The following is an 18,014-nucleotide window of genomic DNA, read 5'->3' on the forward strand; positions in this document are numbered from 1 at the left end:
ATATTGTAAATGAGTAGATTTTTTTTTAAAGTATCACAACATCATTGTTGAAAAATGTCATTTTGTCATATTTCCCATCAGTTGACTGTGGTAGACTTAGTATGTTGAACTAGAGACATTACCAAAATGCATTGTGAAAAAATAAATTATAATGCAATTATTTTGACCTTTTTCACTATTTTGACTGGCTTATTTGGAATTGGATACTGGTTAACCACTGATTACTGATTAAAGGTTGACTTGTAGTCACCAAATATCCTCACTATATTATCCAACTTCGAAACAGGCACAATCGGAGTGGGCCACTTTGAATTATTGATCCTCTCAACCAGGTAAGTTCAGAATCAATATTCTGCTTCAGAGCAAATGCCACTGTTCTGGCTTTCAAAATTTTGGACTTGCAGTCTACCTTGGCAGAGAATGTGGCCTTCATGCCAACAATCCGACCTGTAACCCCCAGCAAGTAAGTCGCCACAATCAGCTAACAATGCCGCCTCTGGGCGACTATGCACTTTGAGCTGCTTAATTTTCACCCATTTCAACTTCAGCTGTTCAAGCCAGTTCTTGCCAAATAAACTGGGGCCACTCTGAATAGCCACCTCTTGCAATGATTGTTGTTGACCTTGATGCCTCACTGTGACAACAGCCTCCCCTCCCAAGAGGACTGTTTCACCAATGAACGTCTTGGTAGTACAGACAGAACGAAGCAATGGTGGTGCATTTTCCAGAGAATCAGACGCCTTATGATTGATGACAGACCATGATGCTCCCGTACCTACCTCCGTGTCAACCTCAGTCCCTTCGATGGCAACTGTGCATGTAAAAGCTCCAGAACTGAATCTGCGATACAGTGCATCTTCAATCCCTTACTACAATTCATCTGGCAATCTGTCAACCAAATCCAGCTCTGCGAAACGTTTTTTTTTTTAAACCTTGACTGCATATTGCTATCTCCACCAGCTGCGATGGACAGCGGTAATGATTTCGCCCCCTGTCTTCTCTGGTCTGTTTGTCTGTTGTGAAATCAAAGACTCGTGAGTGTATGTTCTGGTTTGTGATTCTATCTGTTTATTTGTCTGTCTGTTTGTCTGTATGTCAATTGCCTAGAAGTCACAATTTAAAACCGATCTTCACAAAACTTCACAAAAAAGGTCAAAAGCAAGAAGCCGATTTATTGAGGTCAAAAGGTCAACATAGGTAAATGATCAACAACTTTGTCGAGTTTCTAAAATCATCAATTTTAATCTGAATGACTTAAAATTTGAAGAGGATATGCATGTCATGTCACTGAATTCAACCACCCATTATTTTTGAGGTCAGCATGGGCCAAAAGGTCAACATAGGCCAAAGGTCAACAACTTTGGTGGAATTTCTAAAATCCTCAATTTTCATCCGATTGACTTGAAATTTGAAGATGATTAGCATATCAATTCACTGAATTCAACCACTAAATTATCTTTAAGGTCATATTTGTTGTAGAGATTTTTGCAAGTATTGTGCTATGCACAACGTCTTTCTTGTTTGTTTGTTTGCAAGATATCTCAAAAAGTTGTGGATGGATTCAGATGAAATTTGGTGGACAGTTGTGTATGTGACAAGGACGAATTGATTCGATTTTGGTGAAGATCCGAATCTGGATCTGGATCCGGGCGGAGGTATGTGCTCTAGTGAGTGCCCTTCTCGTTTTTACCTTATGACCGTTTTTACAGCCATTTTTCCCTGCTGCGCAGGGGTTGGGCTTTTTCTGAGGCAATGTTTTATGGCCGGATGCCCTTCCTGACGCCAACCCTGGTCGCCTCTTACGACACACAGGGATATGGTACACCTATTCTAACCGGGGCATACACCGGGACCAGTACACTGGTACTCATTTCGCCGACCTCGGAAGGATGACAGGCTGAGTCAACCCCCTGGTGTTAATTCAGCAGCCAACGGGGCTTGAACTCAGGACCCTGGTATCCCAAGCCACCACCCTAACCACAAAGCCAACACCAGGCTCGTTTTTACCTTATCTGGAATTTAAATTCCAGATAAGGTATTGTCATCGTGCACCGTCCATCTCTTATTTTGACTTCTCTGGGCAAACCGTTGGGCCGATCCGGCTGAAATTTGGCAGCAACATTCTCCTCCTGACTGGTAACAGGAATTGCAAAGCTCGTTCCGGTCAAATGACTTTAAGTAGGTCAAAATGACCGACTTAGTAAATTTATTTTAAAATCTGCTTTTCCAGACCCACCAGACAGAATGCTCCCAAATTTGGGTTACAACATCATGTTAAATTGTGGGGACCATGCTGATCATGTGACCAGAAGTGTGTCAAAATGGTGGTCCTGCAAATTCCTTCCAAAATCGTCTTCTTCTGATACACCAGTCAGAATGCTACCAAATTTGGGTGACATCATTCAGCCAGGGTAGGGATGTTAAATTGTGGAGGTCATGTCGATCAGGCTAGGTCAGGTGTCGGAACATGAGCCGGAGCAGCGCGTCACTGCATCCACTTTCACCCGGTACTCCAGGGGCCTCTGTTTGGCCATCCCCCAGGCAGATGCATGGCCCATCCCCATCTCCTCGAAATGCTGATCAACCTGCTGCAACATGATGTCCATCACTTGACCAGAAGTGTGTCAAAATGGTGGTCCCACAAATTCCTTCCAAAATCTTCTTCTTCTGATCCATCAGCCAGAATGCTACCAAATTTGGGTTGCAGCATTCGGCCAGGGTAGGGATGTTAAATTGCGGAGGTCATGTCGATCACATGACCGGAAGTGCGTCAAAATGGTCGACTTAGTCAACTTTTGGGAAAATCGCATCAATTCCTTGAAAAATCTTTTTCTCCAGAGGAACCAGTCAGAATGCTACCAAATTTGGGTTCCAACATTCGGACAGGGTCATGATGATAAATTGTGGATGTCATGTCGATCACATGACCGGAAGTGTGTCAAAATGGCGGATGTAATTATTTTTTGGGAAAATTGCGTAAATTCCTTCAAAAACCTTCCTCTTCAGACCCCACCAGTCAGAATGCGACCACATTTTGGTGACAACATTAAGCCAGGGCCCAGATAAGCTACAGGTCCAGTGGTCCTTTTTATATATATGTTTTATTGGTCATATTGGTTGGAGTTTTGGATTTTCTTTTTTCATCTTTCTCACTTTGACTCATAGTTTTGCCACATGGAGTTCATGATCTGTGGCAGAGTATTGCCAGGTTGCACATTTCTACCAGTTCCTGCAACTTTCCATAAACCTCTTCCACTTTTTCTTCATCTGCTACAGAAGTTGAAGCAAATACGTATCTGAATGATGGTGGTATTCAATGGATGTCTTCTGTCTTCTAAACCTCACTGATATAAATCTATCATTGTTGTATCTCGGTACTGAGCCTGCTGTCGTCTTGTCCCAAGTCACTGCCACTCCAATTCATTTACAGGTTTCGTGACTAGAACAGAACACTTTTAATCGTCAGATTGAAACTGCCCCAAACCAGTCCTTCTACGTTCATTTATCCCCAAAGTTTAAGTTATTGTGTCTGTCTGTCTGTGTCTCTGTCTCTCTGTCTCTGTCTCTGTCTCTCTCTCTCTCATCTTACTTTCCCCGTATTTCATATCCTACTTTTGTAAGCGTTTGAAAAGCTTGGAGTTCAACTTTCAGTTCTGGCAAGCTCTGCAGTGACTGGATTTCCTTGTGGGTTTGATTCAGTCCTGTTATAACAGCCAGTCTGACTCATCAAAACACTTTGCTCTTCCCCAGTTGCCTTTTAGGTGGTTTCAAACCTAAGGGAACTCATTATGCAGCACCATATAGCTTTACCTCTTAGATTTCTGATCATGATTGTTTTCCTGGCACGTACAGAAGTGGTTTGCCATTGCCTTCTTCTGGGCAGTATCTATAATAGACACATGATCCTTGTCATTGTTCTCCATCAGCGAATCCTTTGCCGAGCATCAAGACCATGCCGCCATTACTGGCAATATGTGCCAGCTGCCTGGACGGCATAGCTATCAGAGCATTACAGAGTGTTTGTGCTGCAGAAGCAGTTTCTTGGCAAGAGATATACTGGGTGGTCTGCCATTGCCTTCTCAGCATTGTTTGTCCATTCTCTATACTCTTAAATGTTGAGCATCAAGCAAGGAAGCAGCACGTACCATTTTAAAAGTTTTTGGTATGACTCGGCCGGGGTTTAAACCACCGACCTCGCAGACTCAAAGTGGATGCTCATTCTATCCGATTTCCCAACTTGTTGAAAACATTCTCCACTTGCTGCTGAGTAATTTCATGAATTGCATTTCTGATCATAGCCCGAAGTTCATTCAAAGAATGTGGTTTTGATGAGTAAACAACACTTTCACATTGCCCCGTAAAAGATAGTCCAATGAGGACTGGTCTGGCAAACGAGACGGGCCAAGCAATTGGTCCACGTCTACTGAACCACTTGTCTCGGATATCAGTCAAGAACCATTGCATATTCAAATTATAGTGGCAGGGAGTGGAGTCTTGTTGGTACAAGTTGATATGTGAAAGATTCAATCATCATAGTTCAGGAACCAAATGTGGTAATTGTGGTGGTTGACTTAAACGCTGATGGTAGAAGAAGCCTCATCAGAAAATGTCAACTCGATAAGAAACCCAGGGGAATTGTGGATTTAACAAGAGTAATAGCAACATTAATAACAAGAGCGAGAATTGCTTTGCAATACATGACCCCTACCGGTCCCAATGAATGTTCTGGGGACAAAAATTTGTTTGCGTTTAATGCACGCTTGAGCTGATAGCGGAACCAAAATGAAGAAGAAGTCACCCTACAGCTCACCGTGTTTGGATCTATTTGACAAAATAAAAGGAAAAGCAATTTTCATTAACTGATATATTTTATAGACTAGAAACCATTAAAGCCAACGAAGATATCAAACTAAAGATAAATTATTAATTTGCATTAATGCACGCTCAAGAAGATTCCAGAACTAAAATGAAGAAGAATAACCTGTCTAACTTGTTTTGTTCGTTTTCGTTTCTAGGCTTTGCCTATTTCATATTAAAAATGGCCAGATGTACATACACGAAGCAAAAACATGTGTTTGGCATATATATATATATATATATATATATATATATATATATATATATATATATATATATATATATATATATATATATATTGCGGTTATATACCCGGGATCATTCCAATTGAACTGAGCCACGGCCTAACACCCAGGCCTAAACCCTGAGGCCTGCTGATCTGTGCTACTTCATGCAATTGAGGAGTAAGATTATATTGGGGTGGAGTCAGGCCAGCTGTCCAGCCAATGGGTGTAAAGAAATGGGGTGGAGTCATGGCAGCCGAACACTGACCCATGTATAAGTTGTGATATTTTCTTAGTCTAAAAAGGGCATAACTGTGTGAAAAATTGACGAAATGTCCAAAAACTCGAACTTTTTCTGTAACTTTTCATAATAAAGCCAGAAACCAAGTTTCAGTTGGATATGTTAGTTTTGGGAAAAAGGTCGGAAAAACCACAGGTGGGGCAGATGGACGGACGGACGGACGGAGAGCAAACCTATAGTCCCCTTTGGTGAAATCGGTCGGGAACTATTAACATTAACAAAACGTGATGAATTCTGCTTTCATATGCCATTTACAGTTTGCGTCTTTCAAGTGTACATCAAAAGGTTCGAAGGATCAAAGTTGCATAAGGACTTTAGTGTGTGTGTGTGTGTGTGTGTGTGTGTGTGTGTGTGTGTGTGTGTGTGTGTGTGTGTGTGTGTGTGTGTGTGTGTGTGTGTGTGTGTGTGTGTGTGTGTGTGTGTGTGTGTGTGTGTGTGTGTGTCGTTGGTTGGTTGCGGTAAGGGTTCCGGTAAGGGATCACAGTTCATGGAACAAGCTGGTCAACTTTTGTTGTTCTCAGAGTTTTGTTCCAAAGGCTCTTTTCAGGATCATCACCGAACTCATTCCAGGATAGTGACTGCCTCCAATTGTAATTCGTTTGTGGTAATATTGTGGGGGATAGTTTAAAAAAAATCTCAATGAGGTTCTTCTTTATTATTCTTGTTGCTCCAATTATCACTTGTGAAATTTTGACATTCTTCAGCTTCCAAGATTTTTTGACCTCATTTTTGAAGTCCTGGTATTTGTTCATTTTCTTGATTTCTACATTATTTAAACCAAAACCGCTGAGTACTGATATCTTGATCAGCAATGCTGTCTTTTCCTTTTTGCTCCTGAGAATGATGTCCGGTCGCAAGGCTTTGTTTTCTGTTCATGTTCGATGGGATAATCAGGTCGTGCATGAGCATGACGTCCTTATTTTCAATGATTGCCCTTGGTTCGTGTTTCCATTAGTTTTCTGGAACTGGGATGTTCAAATTTTTCCAGATATGCCAATGAATCACTTTGCGTACTTTGTTGTGCCGTTGTGTGTAAAGTTGTTCTGATGATAGGTTTTTTTTTACATCCTGAAAGCAGGTGACCAGTACTGTTTCTGTCTTGCAGAAGCGACACTTGTCTGTCTGGCTCAGTCCCGCCATCTTTATGAATCGATCTATAAGTGTGTGTGTGTGTGTGTGTGTGTGTGTGTGTGTGTGTGTGTGTGTGTGTGTGTGTGTGTGTGTGTGTGTAAAGGTTTATGGTGGGAATACAGGTTTATGCAGTTCGACTCACAGCTCTCGATCTCCAGTGTACAGTTTTGCTCATCGAGTGGGTAGCGCCGCAGATCCATCATGCAAGCCGCCGTGGTGGTAATGCTGCAAAAAGAGAGCCATGCAATTACATGGCTCAACAAATTTACACCATGGTGATGGTGCAAAGGGGAAAAAACAAAACAAATTGGCTCCAGCAGAAAATTTGTAACCCAACAAAGTTCAGCTGATGGAAAGGTTACCTTCAAATGATAAGTAGTGCCACTTTAAGAAAAGGATGTTTTTCTTTATCAAAGTAATGCATTGCAGTTGCAGTTGTGCTGAAACTGAGTGATTTCAACAAATATATACTTTGTAGGGTCGCTGGGACTTAGTAGTCTCTTGTACTGTCCTGTGTAGCGGTCATCAGTTTATTTTTCTTTGTTACCTCTGCCACCGAAGGTGAAGGAGGTTACTGTTTTCACCCCTCTCTGTCTGTTTGTTAAGTTGTCGAAGACAACTTCTGTCACTTTGTACAGTTAAGAGTTTGTTTGTTTGTTTGTGTGTGTGTTTGTCTGTCTGTGCATCGATTTTCTCAGCGCTCCTTGTGTATATGTCCACGAAACATTTTGACATGAAAGATAATCACCCAAGGACTGAACCTATAAATCTGGGTGAACCTGGATCAAATGATGACGTCACGAAAAATTCACAAAGTTTCAAAAAATCCCAATCATTTACATGGGACGAAATTTCAAAAAATCATTTCTCCGCCATTTCTTGTTCAATTGCTTAGATATTTAATGTGCTTATGTAGGGTCATAATATATTTCACCCTGCCATGTTTCAACCGGATCGGATCCAGATTGTGACGTCACAAAATGTTTGAAATTTGCATTGAAAAGCCCATTTACATGACAAAAAAATTCTTAAAATTCGAAAGTTTTATATTTTTCGCTCAAACTTTTAGGGAATGTAAAACATACGATTGGCCATTAGCTGACGTAATTTGATCAACTTCCGGTTTGTATTCTGGATCCCATCAGCAAAAATGTGTCATAATTTGGCCATTTTTGAAAGCGCGTATCTTCATCAATTTTTGTGATATGTGGCTCAAACTAGGTGAGAATGTAGTTCAGATATTACTCTTTCATGAGATATCCAGGCCTTCGTTGTGACTGTTCCGGTTCAATAGTTTGCCTGACACCGAAAATTCGTCTATCGCGCTCAGGCGCCAATGGCACTATTCTGCAAACGTGATGTATTATTTTGCAGTGCAGGCCAGTTTTATTAACAATGAAAGGCCCTCCACATCGTACCAATCCACTATGACGTTACCATCACGCAGGTGTGTCAATTTTCCGTTTTCAGTAAGAATTTTGCTTGTTTTTATGTGGAGGAGGTGGAGGTGATGATGGAGTTTTTGACTTAAACTATTGACATCACATTCCACATTCGAATGTTGTTCATGATGGCAACTGACTGAACTGTAAATGCTGTTTCTTGTGCTGTATCCGTGTGACTGCAATGAAGTTATCATAAATTTTCAAACAACTTCGACAACTTCCTCACTCCATGAGTGATTCATTTGTCTGTTTGTTTTTCTGCTTGATTGTGTGCAGGATATCTCAAAAAGTTTTGAACGGTTCCAGATGAAATTTGGTGGGCAGATTGGATGTGTGACATGGACGAACTGATTAGATGTTGGTGAAGATCCGGATCAGGATCTGGATACAATGAATATTTAATTTTTTTTAAGTAATTCTTCACCATTGAAAGATAGGGCTAAACTAATATATCACGATATCTCAAAAAAAATTGTGGACGGACTCGGACGAAACTTGGTGGACAGGTTGGGTGTGTGACCACGACAATTTGCTTCGATTTTGGTGAAGATCCGAGTCTGGATCTGGATACGATTAATATTTAATTTTTAAAATTATTCCTCACCATTGAGAGATAGGGCTCAAAAACCATATTGTGCTGTATAGCATGATATTTCAAAAATTTATTGGGCCCGATATGTTCTCGTGGATGAGGTATTATGAGGCGGAGGTATGCGCTCCACCGAGCACCCCTCTAGTTTATTTGATGTACTCATAAACCAGCCTTCATGAACCCTTCCTTTTGTGGTGGCAAGTCCACCAAGACGCTCTTTTACTTACCATAACAGGGTGTAACTGTAAGCAGTTGGTAAGCCTTATTTAAACTAGTTTTTTGCAGCTCACTAAGGGGTGTTAAGTCACTATATACAGCTTTTCTATGGATCTCTTTCAACTGCATGATTGTTTCGTTCCGTAAAACATGCATTGTTGCGTTCTAATTAGTCCATTCCTGGAAAATATCTAACTTTCTTCAGAATGACAAGGCAATGGAAGCAAACTGAGGTTCAAATCAGAAAATATTAAATTGTGAACCAAAACGTGATGTCAAAACTTTCATCTCTCCCTGCGATGGATGAACTACGGAAAACAGCATTTCCCGATTGTCACTTACACTTCTGTGATTGTTCGTGTTTGCGGCACATCATCATTGTTGGTGTTTGTGGCTGTATCCATCTTGCTCACCCCATGTGCCCTCCCCTTGCCCTCATTCTTCCCCACGCTCCTTATTTCTCCAAATCTCTCTTTATTTTGTCCTTCAACCCTGATGTTGGTGTGTGTCCCCCTCCCCTCCTCTTTCTACTGTTCTTTTTGTTGCGTTACATCCTGATTTCTTTCGTGTTCTCGCTCCTCTGTGAACCTCAAATTTTGTTCAAAAAATAGAAAGATTGAAAGTAAACCCTGAACCAATGCATTGATGCGTGGTCTGGAGAATCCCATTTCATCTTGCTTTGAAGAAAAGAAAGGCCATTCGTGTACAGCCTGTGAAGCACAAGTCTGGTAGTTTATCGTGGGCTCGAAAATCTAACCCTGACTAGGCAACTTAAAGGTAAGTGGGCTAACTTTGTACATGTGGGCCTCCGTCAGCTGAAAGAGATCTAGCTTCTGTCCACCATTTGCTGCATTGTAGGACTGATTGGCACAAAGTGTAATAGTACACGAGAGATTCCAGTGAGCCAAAAAGGTGTTCTTTTTTTCTTTTTAGTACACCAGCAACAGTATTGTTGTTGTTATTAGTATACTGTGGCAGCCAAAAAAATATAGCATCCAAGGCATCCAAAAACAGAATCTGAACTGGTTCTCCATAAGACCAAAATCTGAGGGCCACAAAGCTTACTGACACTCATCGAGCCCCATATCTTCTGATCATCTTTTTCCATGTGCTCCTCCTCACCCCCCACTCATTCACTGACATACATCGAACAACCCCCTCAGTGAGCATCTGCTGAAATTGAAGCCTGATGCTCACTGTATTTAATCAAACACATTTGTATTTGCCTCTCTTGGACCATGTAATCCTTCTTATACATATTTTATGTATGCAAATGAGGCAGAATATTTTGACGAACCCTTCCCTCCCTTTACTCCTATCTCTCCTCAGCCTTCTCTCAGCCTGCTCTTTTCCTTTTCTCGTTACAATAATCCTTTCTCTTCTTCTCAATTTTACCTTTCCAGTTTCTAATAAAGAAATACCCACCAAGTCATTTACAATAGTAGCTCACTGCGATCTCAGGCTGGCCCCTTTACAAACCTGTAAATACTTCTACACTCTGGCCATGTATGTTGCCTGTCCCATATCAGTATCAGTCAAGTGTAAAACAATTATCCATTTCAAGAGCCTCCATCCATCTTTAAAAAAGTCACGTCATCATTATTGGTGTATCCTTGGGTTTCACCTATTTTTTGGACTGATGTGATACCCATAAATTGATACCCTTCCAAAAATGACGAAAAAAAAACACTTGCTATGGCATCGTGTCTCCAATTAGTGACTCACTCCAGTTCAAGGACCAGCAGTGTGGAAACTTACCGCAGCCCATACAGGACGGTGCCATCGGGGTGGAGGCGGATCATCCGATTCTTGACCGTCACTCCATGCACAAAGGATTTCTTATCATTTAGGAAGTAAGTGTCTGGAACCCAGAGCTGATCAGCGACACGGTTATCCAGAGTCAAACTGAGATTCATGTTCTTATAAGAAAGGCGTCTGTCCCTCCAAGACTGCTGGAAATACATGGTTATGGTGTAATCCTGGGAGGGGAGTTATGAGAAAAGTGGGTTCATTTGTCCGTATCTGGGTCACAAATACAGATTAGATCATTACAAACAGGTTGTTGAGGTGAATTATCATGACTGAAGTAATTGAGTAAAATATGGCACAATACCAAAAAATGAAACAATGGTAGAACAAAGAAAGATAAGCATCAAAATAATCTTTAAGAAACTTAAAATTATTTCTTATAAATGTTTCAGCAAATCAACGAAACACTTAACATGAAGCAAAACAGCAGGAATTGTGGAGGGGATAGTTGAGTATGTACGGCAAATGGTAAAGGAAGAATAAATGTATAATCGACAATAAAGGAAGAATGGAAATGAGAGTGGGAGTTAGCAAAGGGCAATCGAAATGCAGAAGAAAACGGTGATAAGTATAAAAAGACATTAATATAGAACAATAGGGGCAATATCCCTGGGTGCTCACCTGGTAGCGGTTGGATACGATAACCAGGGAACCACTGGTAGGCATGGATGAACCACAGAATATGTAACGGAGAAGAAAGTAAATACCTATGGATTTTTCTTTAATGCCATGAACAACCTTTGGTACATCACAGGTGATGAAGGTTGTGGTCAAGTTTCATCAAAATTGCATGTGTAGTTTCTGAGAAGAGAGCAAATATCAATTTTGCGGGTCAACCCCCCCCCCCCCCCCCCCGTAGACCACCTTAGATAGAGATTTTATTTTATTTTTTTTAATGCCGTGAACAAGCTTTGGTACATTCTGGGTGATGAACATTGTTGTAAAGTTTCATCAAAATCGTATGTGTGGTTTCAGAGAAGAAGTTGCAAGTGTTTGTGAACGGACGGACGGATGACGCGCCATCCCATAAGCTCCCTGGAACTACGTTCCAGGTGAGCTGAAAGTGGTATTTCCTCAACTCACTCAAATCTTTATTGTACCCTTAAGAAATCTTTATTTCTTCATAAGAGACAAACTATTGACAAGACTGCTGGAGTCAAAAACATTATTTGATGTTTGTGTCTCAATGAACAAGTGTAACCAAACACTCGGTCAACAAGGAACTTAGAACTCCATCAACGTTGTAATGGTGTCACGCCCTGTCTCTTCAGACTATCTATTCAAGTGTCGGCCGCTTCCTCAAGTATTTCAAAAAAGATGTGATACCTCCATCCTGAAACTTTTGGCAACTTGCACTGAAAAAGGAAATATAATAATTACTTGATTAAAGTACCCATTTCTTGGAAGCAGAATAAACATACTGGGCCTTGATTGTGTATAAAAAATAAAAAAATTCAAAATCTGAGAATTACTCGTTTCGATAATTGTTGAATTTTTCACATTACATCCTTTCTATTAAAGAGATGCACCAAGTAATTCGGAGTAAATGTGAACCTGCTTCATTTCCCCAGTAATTTATATGGGGACAGCCATGGATTATTTTTGCGTTCTCCGATTGACTGTGAAAAGCATGTGTGATGCCGAATGTCCTTCTCATCCAAATTTATCCAACGCACTGTAAATAAAAAAAACTATATCTAATCTAATATATAAGGCTCTTTCTAACCATTAATTCACTGATTCACTGACATTAAAGATGGGAACCTTCCTGGTGATATACAAAGCTGAAATTTTGCGTGCCGCTGGACATCGAAGCCGATACACTGGAAAAAAAATAACAGAACCATTGGAAAGCATCCGGAAATGAAAATATAAATAAATGAAAATAAATAAATGAAAAAAAAAATTCAGGTGAGCGACCCAACACAATGGGGAATCTTGGCAATTTTGCATGCCGATGGACATCGAAACCTATCCACCAGGAAAAAAAATCACAGAACCATCAAAAAGCATCCATAAATTAAAAAAGAAGAAAATAAATAAATGGAAAATTGAATGCAGGTGAGCGACCCGAGAAATTGGGGAAGCACGGCTCGTTATTGCTTACAATGTGTAAGCATACCCTGCTTGTATGTATGTATGTATGTATGTATGTATGTATGTATGTATGTATGTATGTATGTATGTATGTATGTATATATATATATATATATATATATATATATATATATATATATATATATATATATATATATATATATATATATATATATATATATATATATATATATATATATATATATATATATATATATATATATATATATATATATATATATATATATATATATATATATATATATATATATATATATATATATATATATATATATATATATATATACACACAAAGCCTGGTGTTGGCGCAGTGGTTAGGGCAGTGGCTTGGGATCCAAGAGGTCCTGAGTTCAAGCCCCGTTGAGCCACTGAATTAATACACCAGGGGGTTGACTCAGCCTGTCATCCTTCCGAGGTCGGCGAAGTGAGTACCAGTGTGCTGGGCCGGTGTATACCCCGGTTAAAATAGGTGTACCATATCCCTGTGTGTCGTAAGAGGCGACCAGGGTTGCATCAGGAAGGGCATCCGGCGTAAAACATGTGCCAAATCACTATGCGGATCATGCGGATGATCCGCTGTGGTGACCCTTAACGGGAGCAGCCAAAAGAAGAAGAAGAAGGAGGAGATATACACACACACACACACACACACACACACACACACACACACACACACACACACACACACACACACACACACACACACACACACACACACACACACACACACACACACACACACACACACACACACACACACAGTAAACCCCCGCTATATCGCGGTTCACCTATCGCGTCCCCGGTTCATCGCGGGTTTTCCCTTGGTACCTAACTAATTTTTTCCGTGGATTCCCCCGGTATAACGCGGTAATAATATATAAAATAAATTATTTAAGCAATAAATAATAACGTGTGGCACTCGACCAGTCACACAACGCACGAGACAAAGTTTCGCTTGTGAACTTCGAATATTTTCTATGTTTTTTCTCCAAGCCCCACGATGCCGCCCAAACGCCTTTCACCTTCTAAGGCTTCTGGCAAGAAACCGAAGCACCAGAGTCGGCCTGATGCTCCAGGAGAAGGTTAAGGTGCTCGATATGCTTCGGGAAGGAAAAAGGTTTGCCGCGGTTGGACGAGCATTGCCAAACCGACCAGACCAGACGAGTCGATCTCCGGCACCTTGAACCCGATCACTGCCAAACCGACCAGACCAGACGAGTCGATCTCCGGCACCTTAAACCTGATCACTGCCAAACCGACCAGACCAGACGAGTCGATCTCCGGCACCTCAAACCCAATCACTGCCAGGCCGACGAGACGAGACGAGTTGATCTCCGGCACCTCAAACCCGATCACTGTCAAGCCGACCAGACCAGACGAGTCGATTTTTTTGGGAGGCATCCATTCATCGCGGATTTTCACTTCTTGCGGGGGGTGGGGGGGGGCTTGGAACGTAACCCCCGCGATAAACGGGGGATGACTGTATATATATGTTAGGCTAATGCTGTCTGTCTGTGTGTCTGTCTGTGTGTCTGTCTGCCACCCTGGAAACAAGGAAACACTCCTCAGAGAGGAAAAATAATTATTGAATAAAAGTTGCTTCAAATTAATCTACACCAAAATGACCATTGTTCCATACAAGAATGGGAAAAGCCGAACCTGGGATTGCTCTTGTGTCAACACTTTCACCAAATCACACATTTACAATGTAGCCTCAACGGCTGGAGCGGTTGCCACCGATGCGGGGTGTTCTGAAACGCAATAAATACTCTGGCCTCAGCCAAACTTATTTATTCGAACCAATCGTCATCGAAACAACCGGAATGTATGGCCAATCTTTGTCCAACATCATTAGTGATATCAGTTTAAGGGTCGTTGTATCCATTGGCGATATAAGGCAACTGGTCTGGTTCAAGCAGTGACAGCGGGGAAATGCCATTAGTGTTCTGGCTTTGGCGTGGGAAGAACAAAATCTTTCATTAACACCATTTTAAGGTCCGTTTTTTTAGGGGGGTTTGAGGGTTTTATTCATTTATTTTGTTTGTTTAAAAAAAAAAAATTAAAAACAAATGCACTAAACTAAGATGGCAGTTCTGAACCACCTATTATTTTTGAGGTCAATATATATTAAAAAAAACATAGTTGTGGGAAAATTGTAATTTTTTCAGAGACAAAAAAAATTGAATGCAGACGGCTGCCTCAATCACTCCCGAAAGAATAACAGTTTTTCTTTGCTGATAGGAAATATATAACCTCCAATTTTTGAGCACTTTTAACCAGCATAAAAATAAAAAGCTGCCTTTTTGTTATTTCCTTTTATCGTGGTATTTTTACCTTGGCCTTCTGCTACTAATTAAATATTGTGAGTGTTCTGTGAACACCTTCAAAAGTAAAAAAAAATAAAATAAAGAGTCCACCACTCCCCCCCCCCAAACCCTCCTATTTTCGGAATATTAAGTGGGGGTTGACCTTGGTTGGCAGTGGTTTGAACATGCAGCTATTGATCAAAAGACCACTGGATCGAGCATGCAATAATAAGCGACTATCCAAATAATCTCTCTGCTCTGTTCAGCCAGCCGCCTCATTATCCTTTGGTGGGACGATGCCAGTTTTGATGGGAATGAAAGGCAATCAGATTTTAGTGTTTATTATGTTTCCCAAGCAGGATGGAAATTACAGGAGCTGTATATAATCCCTTTCACATTAGGCAAACAATTTTGTTCAATGTATCTCTCTGGTTATAATTTATGTGCATTTAAAACCTCATCACGCATTTCCCGACAGGTTTCTCCAACCACCAATGCCAAGACTGAAGCAGAGCGTTTTATTTTTTTTGTTACTCTGTCCTATCCTGTTGGCAGTGATTAGGGAAGTTAGCTTCCTGAAAATATTGGACCCAGCATTACAGACACCGACTGTGAAGGGCAGCATTGTAGCTCTATTTGGGTGACAGAGCAGAAATACAGTGATCTGCAAAAGTATTCACCCTCGACCAATAATGCCACATTTTGAAGAATTATGAAGAAACAATTTTTCCATATTAATTTTATTATTCATAACTGATGAGATCAAACAAAACACTGAGATAGTTAAAGGAGGTCACATGTCAGGAATACCTGCAGAAAATATGTACAAATCAAAACTGGTTGTAAAATGATATAGCCCCTGAGGTCACAATACTTGTTGGAAGCAACTTTTGTAGCAATGACTGTCACGAGTATTTGTAGGTAGGTCTCCACCAGCTTTACACAGTGAGATGGTGAAATCTTTGCCCATTCTTCACATGAAAATTGCTCTCGTTCTGCAAAGTTTTATGGAGATTGTCGATGGACTGCAACCTTCAAGTCTTGCCATAAATGTTAAATTGGGTTCAAGTCAGTACTACGACTGGGCCACTCATAAACATATATTTTCTTCTTATTCAGCCACTCCAGTGTGGCTTTATATTTGTGCTTCGGATTCTTGTCCTGATGAAATGTGAATCTTCTACCCAGTTTCAGATTCATGACTCACTCAAACCAGTTTTCCTTAAGGATTCTCCTGTACTTTGCACCATCTCCTATCCCTTCTATCCTGATAATCTTGCCAGTCTGTGATGATGAAAAGCAGCCCCAGAACATGACGCTGCCACCACCATGCTTGGTAGTAGGGATGGTGTTGACTGAGTGATGTGCAGTGTAAAGGCCCTGTCACACCTTGACGATTTAGCCAGCGTATGCCTGACGTATGAAAAATTTGGCTAAAACGCTGCCACACGTCAAATACGTTATGGGTAAGTTTGTATACGTTAAGAGCACGCTGGCATACGTCATAGTATGCTGGCATATGTCTTTGCACGCTGGCATACGTCGTAGTACACCGAGGTGTTAGACAAATTTTCCATGCTTGAAATTTTCTGACGTATGCCAGCGTATGACTCACACGTTCCGCATATGCTTGGCCATAAGTTGTAGGCACGTTACGCGATTGTTGACACACGTTACTTGTAAGTTACTCATAAGTCGAAACACGTCGAGGTAAATATTTAGCGTTCCCAAAACTTATTTCTTACCTATGAGTAACGTGTTGTAGGCACGTTACGCGATCGTCGACACATGTTACTTGTACGTTACTCATAAGTCGAAACACGTCAAGGTTATGGTTAGCGTCAGTGTTCAAGACTCCCTGTTTTTCATTTTTTTTTTGGTATGATGGTGATGTTGACACTTCGATTTCTAGTGCGGTTATAATACAATATAATTAATAGGCTTCCGCTCAACGGTTTAAATCATAACCGCACTAGAAATCGAAGTGTCAACATCACCAACATACCGAAGGAAAAAAAAAAAACAAAACCAGGGAGTCTAGAACACTGACGCTAACCATTACGTCGACGTGTTTCGACTTATGAGTGACGTACAAGTAACGCGTGTCGACGTGTGGCAATGATCGCGTAACGTGCCTACAACTTGTGGCCAGCATATGCGGAATGTGTGTCAACATGCTGAAAATTTCTCGACGGACTCGGCGTATGACGATGTATGCCAGCGTGCTCTTAACGTATACAAAACTTACCCATAACGTATTCGACGTATGCCAGCTTGGTTCGGCAAATTTTTCATACGTCGGCATACGCTGGCTAAAACGTCAAGGTGTGACAGCGGCTTCACACTTCGATGTCTAATGCGGTTATGACTTGAATCGTCGAGCCGCAGCCTATCAATAGCCTACGCCACGTGATCGTCGGCGATACGCTGCCGCGCGCTATGCATAAGTTAGACTATCGTTGGGCATAGGTTATGAACGCCGACAACACGCTCAGCATTCGTTGGTATAAGTTATCTATATGTGATTGAAACGTTCTGTGTACGTTACTAATATGTTATGCATACGTCCAACACGTTATTATACGCCCAAAACTTAAAAAAAAACATCACTAGTTCAGCGTATGCCAGCGTTTTACATACATTTTGATACCTTGCCATACGCTGGCTAAAACGTTAAGGTGTGACAGGGCCAGGGCCCTTAGGCTTGTGCCAGACATCATGCTTTGAATTCAGATTAAAAAAAGTTCAATTATTTTCTCGTCTGTCCACAAAACTTTTCTCCGCATGTCTGCAGTATCATCAATATGCTTTTCACAAGCTCTATATGAGTTTTTAGATGTGTCTTTTTCACTAATGGCTTCTTTCTTGCTACCTGTCCATGGAGGCCAGCTTTGTGAAGGGAATGGGATATTGTTGATTGATGAACACTGACCTCCATCTCAGATGGAGAGCCTTTCAGATCTTTCAAAATAATTGTTGGATTTACAGTGACGTTCCGAACGAGTTCCCTGCTTA

The 18,014-nt window shown here is 40.9% G+C and overlaps 1 protein-coding gene across 1 annotated transcript in view; it reads right to left on the reverse strand.

Moving 5' to 3' along the window:
• The window catches only part of GABRB1 (gamma-aminobutyric acid type A receptor subunit beta1), a 103,705-nt gene that overhangs the window by 21,350 nt on the left and 64,341 nt on the right, over positions 1–18,014 (reverse strand). The window contains exons 4-5 of the mRNA XM_085848877.1: positions 10,525–10,745; positions 6,656–6,738 (exon numbers count right to left, since the gene is read on the reverse strand). Of these exons, the coding sequence (XP_085705003.1) occupies positions 6,656–6,738; positions 10,525–10,745 (304 nt within the window). The remainder of the gene's footprint in view (positions 1–6,655; positions 6,739–10,524; positions 10,746–18,014) is intronic.

The sequence above is a fragment of the Eptatretus burgeri genome, chromosome 12 (genome assembly GCF_056783735.1).
Source record: "Eptatretus burgeri isolate ZD-2024b chromosome 12, Ebu_testis_v1, whole genome shotgun sequence".
NCBI lineage: Eukaryota > Metazoa > Chordata > Myxini > Myxiniformes > Myxinidae > Eptatretus > Eptatretus burgeri.